The following is a 20,345-nucleotide window of genomic DNA, read 5'->3' as shown; positions in this document are numbered from 1 at the left end:
GATATGGATTTCTTCCAACAAGGAATTGGCCTGGGCTATGACAACGCTATCGGGAAAGGTACGAACTCCAACAGGCTCGTAATCGGGACGCCTAGACAAGACGTCTGCAAATACATTATTGGATCCAGGGACGTGTTGTATGTGGAACTGATACTGGGCAAACAAAAAGGCCCAGCGAGCTTGACGACTGTTCCTGCATTCCAAGAACTGTAGAACTTGTAGGTTTCTGTGATCGGTTTGTACCTGGACTGGATGTTTGGCAGTAAATGTCGCCAGCCAGTAAAGGCTTGTCGAATGGCTAGCAGTTCTTTCTCCAGGACTGAGTAATGTGTCTCACTGGGAGGCAAGGTTCGAGATAGATAGGAGATGGGGTGTTCCATCTTGTCTTCGAGTTCTCGTTCAAGAACTGCTCAGATGGCATAGTCGGTGGCATCTGTTTCCACCAGGAAGGGTTTCTTTATATCCGGTTGAGCCAGGATGGGAGCTTGGGTAAATCTTTGTTTTAATTTCTTGAAGGCTGTTTCTTGAGCAACAGACCAAGTGAATGGTGTGTCTTTTTTCAGCAAAGTGACAATGGGATGCACGATGTCAGAAAATGTGGGAATTAACTTTCTGTAAAAGTTTGCGAGACCCAAGAAAGACTGGATCTGTTTCACTGTGGTAGGTGTTGGGCTTTAAAGAATCGAGTTTACCTTGGCAGGATCCATTCCAATTCCTTTGGAACTCAGTACGAAGCCAAGATAATGGACGGTCAAACATGAAAGAGGCATTTTTCAGGTTTAGCCAGGAGCTTATTCTCTCTTAATCGCTGCAGTACGGCGTTTACATGTTCTTGATGGATTTGGGGTTCGTTGGAATACATTGAACACATAATGTCAGACATACATGAGTTCTCAGATTATTCGAGATACAAAATCAACATCCCGAAGTCCGAAATATTTCGTCTGACCTCGAACACTGGAGACCTATCCGAGATAAGGGGGGTTTAAGCCCGCTCCTACTCGGGTACGCTATTTGGGAATCATGGTAACCAGGGACAAACAAACGCTATACACGCAAAATCACGGTGAACTATTGCTAAACCTGACGACCACGTTCCAGTTGTGGGCTAATCTTCCATTGTCCCTATACGGCCGAGTGGCACTACTTAAAATGGTGGTCCTGCCTAAACTTCTATACTATTTCAACAACATCCCGATTTGGCCCGGTAAACCCTTTTTTACGAAACTCAAGTCACTCACCTCCTCGTTTATTTGGAATGGGAAGATGGCTAGGCTAGTTTGGGCTAAAATGGTGGAACCATATGCACAGGGCGGTATTGCGGCCCCAGACTTTGAACTGTATTATTTAGCTGCACAGGCACAATTTGCGAAGCATTGGTTCGACCCCGAGAACATAGCCCCACATGTACTCCTTGAAAAACACGCTGCCTGCCCCAACGACATACGTTCCGTTATTTTCAATTCCACCTACAAGGACACCTGCCCATTTGACCCAGTACGTGCCACCACTCACGCCTGGTCCAGGATCTATAAAAGGATCGGCCTGGAGACCCCTTACAACCCAGAGGTTCCCCTGTGGAATTTCCCTGGCATTTCCCCAACCTTCGACAAGGCCCTTCAGCAATCATGGGACCCCAACGGGCTCTTCAAGATGCGGGACATGTTCCCGGATGGCACTTTCTGTGAACTTACAGACTTTATCGATGCGGTGGGAGGGGGCCAGCTTAAACGCTTTCAGTTCCACTGAATGAGGGCTGCTTTCGCTACTAGATGGCCAACATTTCCACTGGAACCCCAGACACATGAATGTATTAGACCTGTGGTATCTACAGTTGGTCATGGGAAGGGGGTCTCAACGCTATACTCCCTGGTGCAGACACACTCCTCTTCACATAACACAATTAAAGAGACCTGGGAACGCGACACGGACACCCTGATCAACGACATCAGATGGTCCCGTTACTGTTAACTTACCAAATCTGTTTCTATGAACTCTGGCCCCCGGCTGATACAATTTAAAATTCTTAATCAGTTGCACTATGCCCCTGCTAAACTAGTCAAATTTGTAGAAAACTGTACAGGGTCCTGTCCAAAATGTAATGCCCCTAATGCTGGAACATATATTGGTCATGCCCCTTAATTGTGGAATTTTGGCAGGAGGTGGCGGGGCTCCTTAAGGAAATAACGGCGATCCCGGCGACCCTGCCCCCTTGAAGTATTTGTTTGGGAACATTGGTAAAGTGAAGGAAACCACAAGGCGACTATTTAATATTTCATGTTTTGTTGCCAAACGATGTATCCTGAAATGTTGGAAATCCGCAACTGCCCCAACCCGAGCTAACTTCCTGAAAGACTTATGTATGGTAAACGATGATGAGGAACTCTTTGTACTGTCGGTCCCGACAATCTGTCGCCCCAAGGATATATGGACACTGTTGCGCCTATATTTGTGTAATTTAATGCCTGATGTTGATGTAACACCCATATCCTCGCCTTGATTTGCGATATTTGCCTGCCTGATATGTGCATATATGTAACAGAACTATGCTTAAACCACAACGCAATGTTTATGTAAATGGTCTTGCTATGAAGCTGTTCTCTTAATAAATAAAAGTTAAAAAAAAAAAGAAAAGGTAAAGGGGTGAAAACATGTAATACTAAGTCCCACCCATCGTCCTGTCTGTTGTGGATCAAACGCTCTCTCTGGTTAATTGAACGCTCTGTGGTTCCTGATTAAAGCGGCAGGTCTCTCTTGAAGCTGTGGCGAGACCAGACTTTCTGGCTTCTGCAAACCACATTCTCGTACCTTCTGAATGGGGTCCCCCTGCGGGGATGACTACTGTAAACAGCTGCCCCAGACATGACAGTTCACTGCCCTTGATACTGAGAGGCGGGAGCTGGTTTCAGGTTGATACAGATGCATATCAACGGTTGTTGGGGTTTCCTGTCTCCTTTGTTAACCTCTGCAGCCAGGCCCCATGTGGGCCGGTTTGAAGTACACTCTATTGGTATGCTAATAATGTTAATCACAGCCACCATTCTGCAGGGCGCAACAAAAGGACAGGGCGGATGCATGGAGCCTTTGATAGTTAATTAGGCTGGCCATGGCAGGAGGAAAATGTTTCAATCCCCCTTCTGAGAGGACATGGTGTACTCTTGGCTGTCATATCCCAACTGGATATGCCGGGGGGGGTGCGCTTGAAGGCTGTGTCCACCCAGAGTACATGGTCTATGTGTATGTCGTGTGGTGAGCATAGGAAAATGCATGCAGATTAGCCCGACACATTTTCCGGAGGCTGATCTTCCATCATTCAATTTCATATAACATTTCCAAAAATCCAGGTGAGCGCACACCCACCGTGCGGATGGTCGAATTCTTCATACGTCTACTATTCTCTTATCCTCTCTAATATCGCACCCCCTGTAAACTGTCCATGATATCCCCACCATATTGCCCCTACAAACCGACGCGAAGGTCCTCCCATATTTCTGTTGATAACTTTGACTGCTACCGTTCTTCTAAAAACAGAAAAGGATGTGACACCCTGTGCATCCTTCTATCCTTCCCCAACCTACCATCTTGTCTCCTGCCTCCACACACCCTTTACTCACTGCCACACTTCTCTCCTACGTGTCCTGATGAGTTGACACCCATTCCACGCACTGCCAGCCCACTGGTGCTGTTATTGACCTGTTTCCCCCACAAACAGTCAAATAGCCCTCTCTTGAGTACTTGCTCTCACCTCCCAAAGGTTTTCACCGATTCTTTATCAGCTGGCATCTTTCCGCCTGCTACAAGCTGGCCACGACTATACGCACCTTGAAGAAACCTTATGCTGACTGTAACAATCCCTCTATCCACTGACCCGTCCCCCTTTTGCATCGCCACTCTACAATACTAAGGCACCTTGTCAACTTGCTGCTAGAGTAATGCTCTGTGTGACCCTCTACAATTAGAGTCAATGAGGCAGCTCTCACTCATGCCTCCTGCATGCTCACCACTGCTCACAACTCTAACCTCTAGCCCCACTCTGCTCACTCTTTCTGATGCCTTCAACACAGTGCATCCTTCGCCCCCTTAGTCCAAACGCTCCCCCTCCCATGGATTCAAACAGACCCCACTGCAATGGGGGTCTCAGATCTCTCAATTTGCTCGTTTTCCGTATTCTGATTTTCCAACACTTCTTTCACCTCCCACTGCGCGTCCCACAGGAGCAGTGACGGGTCCACTCCTCTTTAATCTGTGCTCTGCCGATATGGGCAACCTAGTCTCATTCTTTGGGTTCACATAGCCCATTCCCGTGATGACTCCCTGAGTCCCTCCTTTCCATCCTTAACACTAAACGTCCCTCTGCCATCTGGCCATTGATGGCATCGAGTTGCCTAATGTGAAACTCCTCTAATCCAAAGCAGAAGTCACCTTTCTCCCAGCACCTGGCACTTCTCCCCGTCCTTCCCGCTGGCACTTCTTCCCTTCCCTCCCCCTGGCACTGCTCCCCTTCCCTCCCCCTGGCACTTCTCCCCTTCCCTTGTCCCTGCACTTGCACAATCTGAATGACACAAGGCCTAGTAAGATCATTGTCTTGTCCTCCTTCTGTCTTCCCTCTCCCTTGTCGCGCCTAGAAACACTTGTGTATAGGCGTGTCATAAATGCTACATCATATCATATCATATCTAATGCTAGCCCTGCTCCCCATCCCATATCTCCTTTGCTCTTGGCCTCCTCACCCCTTCAGGCAAGGCTGGCATCCGTGGGCTCTTTATTGTCATCCCTTCATAGCTGCCACAGTGGCCAGGAGGAACCTTCTAAATACCCAGAAGATGAGCCGATGCTTCCCCCTCCACCCTGGGTTCTCAGAAGACTGACTGGTCTGCCACAAGCTGTTGAAGGCATGAAAGAAAAGGCTGAAGCTCCACCTACTCGCCAGCGAAGGAGTGTCCTCTACTGCCCACCTTCCTACCCGTCCCCCAGCAGAAGCCAGATGTAAATAAATGTGTAATCATGTAACTGCTGGCTGAATGCCTTAATACGAAGTGTATACCTTGCTTTAAGTGGGCCGGGGCCAAGTCTCGGCACCAAAGCTCTGGTTGAGCCAGGGCCCAGCCTGGACTCCCTCTGCCTCAGCAACCTAAGGCACTTATTGTTTTTGCCACAGCCTGGGGATTGAACCCCTAGCCCTGCCACTATCAAGCCAGTGCTACGGCCACTGTGCTATTGCAGAGTGTTTTATTCAATCGATTGCTTGACGTGACAGGCTTCATGTTTCGAACAGTCTACTGAATGAAGCACCTACTAAATAGCACAGTGCCATTTCTTAGGTGCTGAATGTCAAACAGTCTACTGAATAAAGCACCTACGAAATAGCACAGTGCCATATCCTAGGTGCTGGATGTCAAACAGTCTACTGAATGAAGCACCTACGAAGTAGCACAGTGCCATTTCCTAGGTGCTGGATGTCAAACAGTCTACTGAATGAAGCACCTACGAAGTAGCACAGTGCCATTTCCTAGGTGCTGGGATTTCAAACAGTCTACTGAATGAAGCACCTACTAAATAGCACAGTGCCATTTCCTAGGTGTTGTATGTCAAACAGTCTACTGAATTAAGCACCTACGAAGTAGCACTGTGCCATTTCCTAGGTGCTGGATGTCAAACAGTCTACTGAATGAAGCACCTACAAAGTAGCACAGTGACATTTCCTAGGTGCTGGATGTCAAACAGTCTACTGAATGAAGCACCTATGAAGTAGCACAGTGCCATTTCCTAGGTGCTGGATGTCAAACAGTCTACTGAATTAAGCACCTACGAAGTAACACAGTGCCATTTCCTAGGTGCTGGGATGTCAAACAGTCTACTGAATGAAGCACCTACTAGATAGCACAGTGCCATTTCCTAGGTGCTGTATGTCAAACAGTCTACTGAATGAAGCACCTACGAAGTAGCCCAGTGACATTTCCTAGGTGCTGTATGTCAAACAGTCTACTGAATGAAGCACCTACCAAATAGCACAGTGCCATTTCCTAGGTGCTGTATGTCAAACAGTCTACTAAATGAAGCACCTACGAAGTAGCACTGTGCCATTTCCTAGGTGCTGGATGTCAAACAGTCTACTGAATGAAGCACCTACGAAGTAGCACAGTGCCATTTCCTAGGTGCTGGGTGTCAAACAGTCTACTGAATGAAGCACCTGCGAAGTAGCACAGTGCCATTTCCTAGGTGCTGGATGTCAAACAGTCTACTGAATGAAGCACCTGTGAAGTAGCACAGTGCCATTTCCTAGGTGCTGGATGTCAAACAGTCTACTGGATGAAGCACCTACGAAGTAGCACAACGCCATTTCCTAGGTGCTGGATTTGTTTCATTAAGACTGCTTGACACATGGAGCCCGTAGCAGCCTTTATGTGTCAAACAGCCTATTGAAAGAAGAAAGAATACCTATGAAATAGCACAGTGCAGTGTGATCCGGGCTTGTCATCAGGAGGGCTCGGGTTGGAATCCCCACGATGGGGCTATTAAAAAAAGTCAAGGATATCCATTTATTTTACTGTTCCGTGTTGGAGATTCAAACCCAAGTGCAGCCAATGACAAGCCAGGGTCCCAACACACTGTGCTATTTGGGAGATGCTTGGTTACTCTTTTTTCATTCAATAGACTCTTTGACACATCAAGCCTGTGGCAAGCAGACTACTGAATGAAACAGGGCTCGGGTTGGAATCCCCAGCACTGGACAATACAAAAAAAGTCAGTGAGGAAAGCCACGTTTTTATTGTCCGTGTTAGGGACACTTCAGGACACGCCCATCATTTAGACCACACCCCGTCGTTTCAGCCCCCCTCGATCTCTCACCCCACTTAAAGCACTGAGTGTGTACATGTATGCCATTTTCCGGTTCCTGCCTCCTTGCCTTAACCGCTCCGCCCTCGCCCCCCAATACCTGGCCTATCACTACCCAAAGGTTTGAGGTAACCCCTTTCAGGCCCCCAGAAAGGGGCTGCCTCTGCCTGCTTGAGAGGCGCATGCACATTTGGATCCCAGGTTCCAGCACACCGGATCAGGAGTGGAGACTCACCTGCTCCTCGAAGGTGAATGCTTGGCCAATCTCCCGTGGGAAGCCGTCCACGATGAAGCCGGGGGCATCCTGATGCCGGATGAACTGCTGCTTCAGCTCCTCGATGGTGGTTTCCTGCAACACGAGGAGCAGTTAGAATCCCTGGGGAGAAGAGGCCATTAGCATCGAGACCCACTGTGCTTTCCCATGCAGGCTCGCCCTGAGCACTTCACCCCCAAACCCCTGCGACCAAAGGGCGATGCCACCCAGGGCCCTAAACACAGCAAGACCCACTGATAAGCGAGAGCCCCTGACACTACAAGAGGAAGGCCAGCTACTTGAGGCCTAGAATAACACAGGAGCACCCAAGACACTAAGTAGCTTAACAACATCTGAGACCCAGGAGCCCCTGAGACCCAGGAGCCCCCGAGACCGAAGAGCAACACCACAAGTGGAGGCCCAGAATAATGCATGGGCACACAGGACCCTTCCATGTGAGCACCCTGCCAGGGAACAACGTTCTCATTCATTGTATATATCCGATTTCTCTGCCGTGTAATAGTTCCACTGTGTAACAATGTATATATTTGACTTTGTCTATGTCCTGTAACTGCCTTTACTTTGTAACTGATGAAACTAAGCTTTGCATATCCTGTAGCTGCTGCGCTCTGATACCCCCGGCTCTGGTGCGCATTAGAAATAAATAAATAAACAAACAAACAAACAGACAAACAAACAAACTAAGCAGTTAATATCCTCTGAAATCCAGGAGCCTCCGAGGCCAGAGAGGAACACCACATGCTTAAGGGCCAGAGTAATGCATGGGCACCCCGGACGCTAAGCAGTTAATATCCTCTGAGTCCCTCAGACCCAGGAGCCCCTGAGACTCAGGGGTACCTGAGACCGAAGTGCAACACCACATGCTTGAGGTCCAGAATAACACATGGGCATGCAGGCCACTAACCAGTTAAAATCCTCTGAAACCCAGGAATCCCATAGCCTCTAAAGCAGAGAACCCCAGATCCATAATGACGCCAGAACACTAATCACCCAGGTGTGCTTTATAACCTGAACTAATCACCCAGGTGTGCTGTAAACCCTTAACTAATCACCCAGGTGTGCTTTATGCCCTGAACTAATCACCCAGGTGTGCTTTATGTCCTGAATTGCCCAGAATGTCTAGTTTCTAATGTGTGGCGGGAGAGGCGCTACAACCATAGGTTTGACGGCAACATTCTGCTTCCTTCCTGCCTTTTCGCACTCTGCGCGCTCATGAGATCCCGCGAGATCTCGCGGGACAGAGTCCCCACAGGAGGGTACACTCACACTCCCCACAGTGCACTTCTGAGAATTAGGGGGCAGGAAGGAGCACCCCAGAAGCAGAGCGCGATCAGATGGGGCCCTTCTGAGTTATCAGCACTGTCATTCAGGCATTCAAGTCAGGCTGCGCGTCTCTTCACAGCGCTTTATTCTTAACACGGCCTTCCCTTTCCTGTCCTTTTCACTTCCCTCCTCCGCCCCACACGCCAACTGGCTCCTCCCACATAATGAGGCCAAGGGGCTTTGAAGTACCATGACACCTCCCCCCTTCTTAAACGCAAAGAGGGGTTCAGTCCATTTCTTCAATCAGTCTTGTGGGCTTTAGCTTGACCCTGTTGACTGGTCTGTTGGGCTCATCCTAGGGGTGGGTTGTGGAAAGTCCTCCTTCCGATGCCTCACTGTCCCCCTAAAACAACTCATAATTTTCTCCTTGTGACTCTTCATCCGTGCCGCTCTCCCTACACAATTCGTCCCTCACTTACTTGAAGTGGGAGACCACACTTCGTCACCACTTGTTGTGTTTATAGCTCCTTTTCGGTGTGACACAGTGAGGGTCCTGGGAATTAATGTGGAGTCTTCCTTCCTTTGCTCCGCCTGCTTTACTGGGACACAGTCCCCATCGTCCAGTGTAGACGCTTTGGCACCTCTCCTGATATCAGCCACTTCTTTCATTGTCTGGCAGCTGCATCTTGTGACATCATCTTACAGTCATCGTGGTGTTCCAGGCCTTCGTCTGGGTTATGTGGGAATCGTGTCCTGATCCATCGGCCGAACATGAGGTCGGCCTGACACTCGCCCATGGAGCAATGTGGGGTGTGTCTGCATTCTCTTAGGAATGTAGTCCGCAAAGTGTGCAAAGTCGTAGCTTGTGAACGGTGGTCCATTGTCTGACATAATTACCTTTGGGATGCTGTAGGCTGTGAGTATTCGGTCCAACACAGGGATGACCACTGTGGCCTCTGTGGAGGGTATGATCTGGACTTCTGGGAATGGTGACTATTCATCAATCAATACAAGTACATGGGAGCCATCTCTCATGGGTCCTAAAAAAGTCAATTGCCAGTTCCTCCCAGACACCCTCTGGCAGGCAGGACATCTGCAGCGGGTGAGGCTTTGGCCGAGGGGCAACTACCCTGCATATGGCACAGTTCTGCATGAGCATGGTCAATGACCCTTTAGCAGATTGACCTGGGTCCGACGATTTTGCAGTCTTTGAGACTGTCGTCTTCGGTGACAGTGAACTCTTCTTGGACTAGGCACAGGCTTTGTATGTCATCTTGGATGGGTTGATCCAGGTGTTTGGCCATGTGCTTGGCATGTCTCATTCTCCCCCCTCGGATGCATTGAGCCATGATGTTGAGGGCCTGGTCAGATTCCAATTCATGCTGGAGCGTCGCCCACGCGATCGTGAACAGTTTCATTTGTTGCATGATGTAATTCAGGTACTCTTCGGCTATCAAGGATTCTTGTTGGGTGGCACCCCGATGGGTGACACGACAAATAGTCAGCTGGATGTTTGTCCTTTCTGGCCCTGTACTGAATTGTGAATTTATAGTCCTGTAACCGGAGACCCCATCTGGCAATGGGTGGTGGCATCCGAGCCTTTGGGGTGCCATATATTGTGAGGGCCTGGTGGTCTGTAATGATGGTAAAAGCCTTGCCTTATAAGAAGTGGAAGTAGTCACACACCCAGACCACCACTAGGCTCTCTTTCCCGGCCTGGGAGTGCCTTTGCTCCGTGTCTGTAAGTCTGCGGCTTGCGTACGTGACCCCTTGCTTGACATGCGGCTTCGGGTCAAATTGCGACAAAATAGCTCCAAGCCCCACCAGACTGGTCCTTCGTTGATCTGAAATAGGCCATGTCTGCTGCAGATGCCATTTTAGAGCAGATGTCCGCGAAACTGGCCTGGCACTCTGGTGACCAGATGAATGTCTGCCCCTCTCTGGTGAGTTCCCGGAGCGGTGCACCAAATGTGGCGTAGTTTTCCAAGCATCTGGCACGGTAGCTGGCTACTCCAAGGAATGACCTGAGGTCGCAGACAGAGGTAGACCTGGATGTTTCAGTCGGGGCTGCCACATTTTCAGGGTCGGGTCTCATCCCCTGCTGTGTAAAGATGTTTCTGAAAATTGTTAGCGTGTGTTTCCTAAACTCACGTTTGTCCTTGTTCAATGTTACTCTGGCAACTTCCAATGCCATACAGACGCGGTGTAGGGTGTCATCATGTTCAAGGATATTGTTGCTGTAGTTCAAACTATTTGGTATGTGCTTTATGATCTGGTTTATTTAATTCTGGAAGATTTCGGCCGACAATGATATTTCAAAGTTAAGTCATTTGTAACGGAATAGATCCATGTGTGTTACAAAGGTTGTAATGTAGCTGGATTCGGGGGCCAGTTCCAGTTGGTGGTATCCCTTATTAAGATCGAGCTAAGAGAAGACTGTGGGGCTGTTTAGAAGGTGGATTTTGTCAGTTATCTGGGGTGCCTGGTCCCTTTCTCTCTGAATGGTTAATTCGGCTTGCGCATGTCTACGCACACATGGATGGATCCCTGTGCTGACTTCTTTGGTACTGGGACTATTGGGGAGACCCAAGGTGTCGGGTCACTCAATGATGCTGAGCTCTAGTAGTCGGCAGAGATCTTCTCTGACCTGTTTCTAAATGTTGATGGGGATCCCCCTGTAGTGTTAGGTGACCGTTTTCTATGGTGGGATCAATGTGTACTTTGACTTTACAGTTTCCCCGTTTCCCCAGGGCTCTGAATGGATCTAGGAACATTTTGACCACATCACCGTCCGGAGCCATGTACTTGTGCACCATTATGTGATAAAAGATGTTCACCAGGCCCCTGTCCAGAGCTCTTCTAAAGCTCAGTATACACGCAGTTGTACTCGGGCTGTGTGTAATTTGTGTGCACATATGGTAGTGAAAACCCCCTTGCATGGGAGTGGGGGTGTCAGATCCATAAGGGTAGATGTCCACCATTGAAGGCTTGAGTTTTGGGGGCTGCTGGAGTTTGTTGTATGTCTCTTCGCTCATGACATTTACAGCAGTTCATATAGAATGTTTCGGACTGCTGTACCTACTGCCAACAGGTTCTTCTTTCTTTCCTCTTCAACGTATCCCATAGCTCTTATGTATACTTTGAAATCCTTTGCCCATCGGGCCCACCTTGGACCTAGATTACTTGTATCAGTGAGATCAAAAGCCACTGCCACTTGCTATGGGATGGTGTCACCCTGGGCCTTGTGAAACATCTCTGAAGGTTGTGTCGCTATGGTAACCGGTATGCCATCTGTTGACACGGTTGCACGGCCTCTTGGTCACGTACCTCCGTGGACTCACTGGAGCCGATGTGCCCCGTCCCCACGTGGGTATGAGGGTTTGTCCCCTGGAATGTATTTGTTCTCCTGGGCCTTAGTTTACGTGTTTGGGGCCTAGCTGATATGCATGAACTTTGGCTTGAAAATGCTTCTCTCAGGGATTCTTTCCCTCTCTCGCCAGGCCAGCTTCTCTTCAAAATCTCTTCATTTCTAGGGCACCTATGTAGAGGCAGGGGATGCACTCACCGCCGTAGGCCAGGGTTCCTATGGTCCTGATGACACGAGAGCATGGTGCGTCACTGTGTGCGAGCAAGCCCATGGCGCCTCTCTCTTCTGCTGGTACTGCGGGCAGAGTGTGAAACTGTATTCGCATAATACTGCCTTGATATGAATATTGGCCTAAGCCCATTCGCTTTGCACAGAAAACCGCGTTTGTAATGCTCCAATTTCAAATCAACTTCGCCCCCATTTTAAGAACTATCCGCCATTTTTATTTTAACTCTTGCTTTGTGTCCTAAAATGGTGGACTGTGTTTTCAACTACAGCCAAGCCGAACGACCTTTGAGTTGTGTCAACATTTAGGCTGACCGAGAGCAGACTGTTTGTTGTTTGCAAAAAAACCTTGTGACTCGTATGAACTGCAATCCAAGCGTTGTATGCCCTCACAATCCTCATCCTCATCTAAACAATGAGACAATGTAGAACAAACTCAAACCATTTGCTTTCGTTGTAATATATTGTGTTCTTTCTTGAAACTAGGCTTACTATAAGCTGGAGACCCAATACTACCATTGAATCTTCATGGAAAAACTAATTTGTTAAATCTGTTCAATAATATTTTCACATTTGTCATATGAACTGGCACGAAGCCTAGCATGTAAATTATTAGTTTGGAGAGGGGCTGGACAATGATTGGAAAAATGTATAAAACAGCTTGTGTTGAGCTGTGCAGCACTCTCACCCTTCACTGTGATCTGCTGGTACACACTGAGAGTTGTTGGGAGCCACATAGCTATCTGTTTTGCTTTGAATACTGTACAGTAATAAAGATACTTGTATCTTTCGACCCGTGATATGTGTATTTCATTTTGTGATACCAAGACTCGATATTTCTTTGGTCTTTCAGATGGTGCCCAAAAAGGGACCCTCAAGATTGATGTCACCTCGCTGAAAAGAAGACGCGGCTATCGGATCGGGATCGGAGAGTGAGAAAAGAGGGCCCCTTTGTATGAGATGTGACACCTCGACAGTACTGCACGATCCGATACCTGAACGGTGAGCATGCGGTTCGAGAGGGCATCTTGACGAGGGTCCCCATATCGAGGCGGGCTCTTTGCCAAAATCGCCAGCCACGTCGATCCTTTTTAATCCGATCGGACCTCCTTAGACTTTGAAATCAGGTGAGTCGTGGCCCGATTCCTAAGAATCCTGCTATTGGTTGCAGATTTGTCCTCATGAGTACAAACGACGCCAGGTAACACTGTAATCTGACATGCCTGGGAAATAGTCTGCCTGTTTCAGGGGTTTATTCCACAGAGACAGACAATCTTTGGGACGTGGCCAACCGGCGCCACCTGTTGGCTCACAAGGCTTGTTTAATGTACTGTACGTACTGCCTAAATAGTATTGTATTTAACGATATTTGGCACAGACAAACTAGACATGCTTCTGTATTTCAGTGGCCAGTTCATGGTAGTTTTGAAATCGCCGTATAAAGTATTTAAAGTGTATATTGTTGAAGAAAAAGGCTAGACCTTCTGCATTTGATGTAATTAAGGATTGGAGAAAGGAAGCTATGCAGCAACTTAAGAGTAAAGAGAAATACGCATGTCGACATATGTCTAACACTGAAAAAGCATTATTGTATGATCAACAGAAGCAGACGGAATCTATTAGAAGTATGGATAGGGCTTTTCAACTTGGAGTACAGAAAATATATCCATCTCAGGATTTTCATGCCTCCGATGAGCTAATCGATAAACTTTTGAATGAGCGCAGGACTGTTGCCACTGCACCACCTCCTTATGTGACTCTCTCTGCTGTTTTACCTCTTCCCGCTGTTCCACCTCCTCCCGTTGTTCTTCCTGTTCCTCCTGTTGTTGCTCCTCCTCCAGTTGTTGCTCCTCTTCCTGTTGTTATTTCCCCTTATGCATCCTCGCCCTTACCGACAGTTGCCGTTCCCTTAATTCCGTCTTTACCGCCCGTGGTAGTGTCTCCACTGCCTATTGTATAAGGTTTGTTTGAACTTTCTTTTCCTGATGTTTCTGCTCCACTTGAAGCGATTAAAGGGGTGAGTGCTGATTCAAGAATAGTGACTCCTAGGACAGTATCTAAAGCTAGAAAAAGAGAATTGTATGCATGGGCTGAGAAATATATAGAAGAAGGTGAAAAATCAGCTGCCTTAATTGTGATTTCTGACCAAGAAAGTATTCCCGAACAGAATATTTTGATAGAAGGGATGGGAATGCATTTGGCTGATATTTGGAGTGATTTGATGGACATAAATGTCCCACAGGGGTTATGGGATTTGAATGTCCTATCTCGCTCAAGCGACATTGCAGAGAAAGTACATGAGCATGTTGAGAGGGTATTTGAGTTTAAGAGGGAGTTAGATCGGTTACAGAATGATGAAATAAATGGTAATAGATTGGAAGCTTCGTATGTGCAGAAACAATTTCTTCCTTCATGTAAACCAATGAGTGAAGAGACGCGTATTTGCCCAAGAGACGCGCTTAGATAGATTTCGGATGTTTCAATTTCTCCCATTGAAGTATATGACATGTTTAGTTAGTATGCTCCGGCTATGCAAAGGAAAGTGTTACAGGTAATGGTAGAGTACCTACAGGGTGATGAATTTATGAAGAAAAAGGTTTGTTGTCGCGTAGATTTGATGGTCATTTATAAGAGAGCTTTTTCGCCCGATACTGCTTTGACTACTTTGTCACTTGATTTAGCTTTGTTGTTTGATGAACGTTCAGAATTGCGAACTTCTCAATTGCCAATGAGGGAGGTTCCTCCGACATTTGTTCCTAAAGTAGAAATTCCCGCTAATGCTGCAACAGGTGCAGCAGCCACTACTATTGAAGCTCATTATGTCTCACAGTTTGTTCATGTCCCATTTTCCAGACAGGAAGTGAATACCATTAGACTAGACAGATGATTCCAGATATTAGAAAAAATCCAACAGGATTTTATAAAGAAATGGAATCTGTCTTGCACTCGTCAGTTTTCACGCTGGGTGATATAGACTTCTTGTTCCCTGTGATCCTACCTGCCGATTTATGGAAACAGATTAGAACTGTAGATGATCAGGCAGGGCTGGGTGACACATGGGTTAACTTGGCACGGATAGATGGGGAAAGGAAAGTTGGTGAGAGACTCCCAGAGGTGATACTGACACTGCCAAACAGAATAGTAACTAAATTGAAGACTTTGGTTTCAGAGAGAAGAATATTTTGGGAAAGCTTACAACTTGCATCCAGGGGAAATCTGAATGTGCTACCAAATTTTTTAATCGGTTCGAACAAGTGTTTTCAGATTTCAGCGGTCAGGACCTATGTACCAAGTCAGGAAAAAGGCTGTTTGTAGGCACATTTGTGCGTGGATTGTTGCCTGATATCCAATCACAAATCCAATCACAAATGATGACTTCTGAAACTGCCTGGCAAGCTAAATCTCAGTCTGAAGCATTGCACATGGCACAGTATTATGAAAATAGAATCAATGATGAAAAAGAGCGAATAGAAAAGAAGAAGGGAGACTTAAAAACAAAAGTATTGTTGCAGCAAATAGTAAGAGGAACTAGAGGTGGGAATACACAGTTTAGAGGTCAGTTCACACCACAGAGTAATGTGCAAATGGGTCCTGTACACATGAACCAATGTGCCTATTGCAGACAAGAAGGTCATTGGCGAGCACAATGCCCGATCCTTCAGCAGCGAACAAATAACACGTATGGTACCATGGGTAGAAGATCCAATGCCGTCCTGGGATAGGGGGTCCTGGTAGAAGTCAGTTCGCTCAGAATAAACAGTCATTCTCACAGGATAGTCAGCAGCATAGTGTTAATAATGGGAACATTTTTGATAATCCTTCGACTGTTTATTTTTCTGAGGATCTTGCATCTGATGATGTACTGTTCTGTTAGGACAGCCCAAAGCAGAGTCTGGAACCAGTACCTATTCCCGTCGATCAGAAAGGGCCCTGCGTAGAAATGAAGGTGGGGAATCGGAAGCATCTATTTTTGATAGACACTGGAGCACAGAAGTGTTCCATTGATCATTCACGGGTTCTAGATATTCCTCTGTCAGGGCAGAACAACATTTCTGTAGGGTTTTCTGGTACGCCAGTGGTTAGTCCGGTTTCCAAGCCGGTACCGATTTCACTGGGTCCATTCACCAATTCATGTCCATTCCTTTTGATGACGAATCGTGGCGCAAATTTGTTGGGGTTGAATCTGTTGAAAGAATTGAATGCTGTAATTTATTGTTCTCCAGATGGAGTGCATTTAACCATTTCACCTCAACAAACTTCTGCTTCACAATTCTTGACTAGGCTTTTACCGACTGAATTGGATAAGGTTTCGGCATGTTTATGGGCGGTTGAGGATGACGTTGGTATTTTGCAAATTAAGCCTGTTAAAATTGTGTTGAAACCAGGTGTTAAACTACCACCTGAGCGCGGACTATGGTGGACTTAAGGCAATCGTACCGAGTAAAAATAAAGGAAATTTACTAATAAAAGAACTCATAAAAATGAGAGAGAAAAAACGAAAGAGGAATTATTAATCAGAGATATGTTTACTCAATAATGAACTTAGCATCTCTCCTGATGAACCACGAGCATAAGACGTGGGGAAACACGTGTTGAGAGGCAAAAAAACTATCAGTTTGTGAATCAATGTTTGGAAAAAAGTATATTGCATGCTACTAATGCAAAAATAAATATTACTTAAAAAGTGAACTTGCTGGTGTGACGGATATATTATTTTGCCTGAAGCGCATTCCACCTAAGTGTTTTCCAAAAAGAAAAGTTAAACTGCACGTATTTCACAGTATAAGATTTCAGTTGATAGTGAACAACCTTTAAAGAGTATAGTTTCTGATTTTGTACATCGAGGAGTGATTGAGGAAATTGCAGGAAGTTTGTGTAATAGTCCGATTTTACTGGTGTATAAGAAAGGGGATAATGGATTCCTTTCCATTTTATTATTGATTTATACGCTATCGATAAGATTGTTGCGGAGTTGGGAGGCGAGTTGTGAGGCAGTCTGCAGCAGTCAGCCAGTCTTTCCACAGTGCCAGTTGTGGGTGTTGCCTACTAAATCGCATCCACACCGTGGAGCGGTGAGCAGAGTTGGGAGGCGAGTTGTGAGGCAGTCTGCAGCAGTCCGCTGCGGACGCAGAGCCGAAGCAAAATGGAATCCCATGTGAGACCAGCATGACCGCTGTCTCAAGCAGCATGGAAGACGGGTAGAAAGGAGTGGAATGAGGATGCAGCAGCGGTCGACGCAAAAACTACAGATACAGACGCGGACCAGAGCTGGCGTCGCCTAAGAAGCAGCAAAAACTCTCAAGACCAAGAGCAAGAGCAAGAGCACTGGCAAGGTAAAGATGTAGAACTGTCCAATTTACCAGCTGCGAAGGACCATTCACCAGCTCAAGCGGTCCAGGAAACGCTAGCCGTCCCGGTTAGCAAGGAGCGCGGAGAACGCGAGAGCACCCAGGAGGAAAAACAACTGCCTCTCCACGACGCAAGCGGAGACCCGCCTTCCGCCGTAGACGCGGTGAGTGAGGTCCGGGCGGGGACGGTCGGAGGGCAGCCCCCACGGGATCCTATGTGGGTGTCATGCAGCGAAGAGGAGGACAGGGACGGAGTCCAACTACCTGGGACAAGCGGAGCAAACATCAACCACGAGGAGACCGACAAGGACCCGTGGGTGGAACAGCGGGTAGCGACGCAGCTGGGCTCAGGCTCGGGCAGTGCGGTCATAGCAGACACAGCATCCAAAGAAAATCCAGCTCGAGAAGGGGAGCTTGGATTCGATCAAGATGATGATCCGAATCAGGAAAGAAGAAATAGCCGAGAGGTGGAGATACGACCAAAAACTCTGGTCAAAACACCCGCACAGGCGGATTATCCTCAGAACAAAATAAATGTAAAGGCTATGGTGCACTTAGATTTTAGAGTGTCTCAACACAATCAAAAAAGTCGAGACACAATGAGCCCAAGGCTGGCAAGTATGGACAAAGATGCAGACCACATTATAGGCATTCAAGACAGTGACGCGGACACTGAAAGTGAAGAGGAAGAGATCACAGATGAGGCAAACTCAGATGCAGACTCTGAGGTAAACCAGACTTTACTCAAAGCGAAAAAAGGGAAAAATGAAGAAAATTCAGCACCAATTAAGTAAGCAAGGGATAAAAAACTACATGAAAGTGAGGACAACAAAGAAACAAGAAACCAGCGATCAGAAACGGAATAAGGGAAAAGTAACAACAGGTAAGGTCTCAAAAGCTAATAAAAGAAGCAGAGCTACTTCAAAAGGGTTACCCAATCTGCTGCTGTCATGCCCCTTAAAAGCATTTTTTACTCAACAACAAAAGAGAAAATTAGATACGGACACGGAACTGTCGGATGCAGAGAAGCTAGAAGCGGTGCAAGAATCCCCTCCAGCAACCAAACAGCGGAAAACTCAGGTGGTGTTGAGACCAGAATTAAAAGCGCCCGCGGTAGAGGCACGTCCCCGAGCCACACAGACTAGTAGAACAGTAAACCCACGCAAAGGGCAAGGCGGGAATTATTTGCCATCGTAACAGCCCAGCAAGCAACTGGACAAGAGCAGTGTGCACTCCACGTCGGAAACCCGAAAGAATGCAAAGCAACAATGTGAAGGGGCGGGGCAAAAGGAAGGCAGGAGAGAGTTGCCTGTGGTTAGTAATGCCCCAGAATACAAACAGAGTGACCCAATACCAGGAGATAAATTCCCACCTGGGACTCTGGGGGATCAGTCTAAGGAACAACTAGAGAGAGAACACCGCCTCGTCTGGACGAAGGCCCATTTGAACACAGGGCAGAAACCAGAAACACCAGCAAAAAAGAGTGAATGGACCAGTTCAAACCAGGACCATCAAGGAAGTAAGAGAAGGTCAACAGGCTCCTACCTAGAACCAGAACAAAAACAAAGCATGTCAGCGGAGAATTCGATGTCGGAATCACCACGGTTGCCAAGGAGACTGGAAAGAATCCAGTTATCTCCGAAGAACAGACGTCTAAGTGAAATCTCCTCAACAACTCAAAAAGACTCACCGAACAAAACACCGGACATGTTAACGATCATGTCGGCGATGACAAGTGTCTTAGCCCCTTTTTGCAAACTTTACGAGGCAATCAAAGAGGAGGTTCAAGACAATACCTCGGTCCTGACTAACATGCTCACAAAAATGAGCTACTTGGAATGATATATAACTGCAGCAGAAGAATGAAATAGCAACCATCAAAAAAGTGGGAAAAAATACAGAATCCCTGGAAAGAAAGATCTAAACCATGCAAGTGGAAAACAGAAAATTAACTGAAATACTAGAAAACACACAAAGTCACGGTCCGGCCAAAGAAGGGGGGACTGTTTTGGTCAAATGTCAACCCCTCCAAAGAAAGCCTAGAGACAATGAAACAGTAACCGTGACATCTTCGGTACTAGAAAGAGGGAGTGATCAACCAACAAAAGAAAAACAGGTGGTGTTAAAACTAGCACCTCCGGAAGTGGAAGTGATAAAGATCCAAAATAGCAGCAACACCAGTTTAGAAGCAAAGAAAGCTGGACTAACCACGCCGCATCGAGTAAAAGAACAGTCAGAAAGCAAGAGACAACATCAGAAGGCAAGAGAATCCCCTAGATCGCCTAGATCTGTTGAGGAATTCATGACGAATTCAGACCTGATGAATCTTTCCCAACATTTGGAAAATAAGCCGACCGAGGCTAAACAGGGGGAAAATCGCACGGAGGAGAAGGGACCAATACGGAATTTGGAATTAACCAAAGAAAAATGCACACCCCCCAAAGGAAACTCTAGAGAACCAACCGCTCAGAATCAAAGTAACCTTTCCAGGTCCCCAGAAAGAAACATACTGGACCACCAATACAAAAGAAAACGGCCCTCAAGTGAGGAGCGTGGCTATGATGAAACAAAAAGAAACAGAAGTGGGTCGATGCCACGTAGCCACAGGTCATCAAAAAAAGAGGAGGGGCAGCAAAGGGTAAAGACCAAATTGGATGAAGAGATTTGTGTATTTAAGCTAGAACAATCAGAAAAAATGGAAGGACACATGATTCAGAGCAGACCCACGGTGCTTAAAATAACAAGGAAAACGAAAGCATTAAGAAAAATTAGAACAGATGACATCAAATTCGTGGAACCTTATCATAGAGGGAACACAGCAAAATCATACCTCCATTTCAGATCTGCCGACATTAAACAAATAGGTCCAGCAGCATATAAGGAAATGGAGCTTATGGGATTTTACTTTTTCGGAAATAAAAAATTGGAGGGGAAGTGAAGAAAACGAGTCAGTAAATAAAACGGCGAAAAATTACACACAGCGATATCTATCAAAAACGGGGGAACTATACCGGATTCACCGGTTGGGGAA

At 46.8% G+C, this 20,345-nt stretch overlaps 1 protein-coding gene across 2 annotated transcripts in view; it reads right to left on the bottom strand.

Annotated features, from left to right (window-relative positions):
• Positions 1-20,345, bottom strand: part of AK1 (adenylate kinase 1) — a 1,026,690-nt gene that overhangs the window by 734,273 nt on the left and 272,072 nt on the right. For both annotated transcript variants that reach the window (XM_069609116.1, XM_069609117.1), the window contains exon 5: positions 7,073-7,186. In XM_069609116.1, the coding sequence (XP_069465217.1) occupies positions 7,073-7,186 (114 nt within the window). The remainder of the gene's footprint in view (positions 1-7,072; positions 7,187-20,345) is intronic.

The sequence above is a fragment of the Ambystoma mexicanum genome, chromosome 8 (genome assembly GCF_040938575.1).
Source record: "Ambystoma mexicanum isolate Mex_15411 chromosome 8, UKY_AmexF1_1, whole genome shotgun sequence".
In the NCBI taxonomy this organism is placed as follows: Eukaryota; Metazoa; Chordata; class Amphibia; order Caudata; family Ambystomatidae; genus Ambystoma; species Ambystoma mexicanum.
This window is presented reverse-complemented; position numbering and strand designations above follow the sequence as displayed.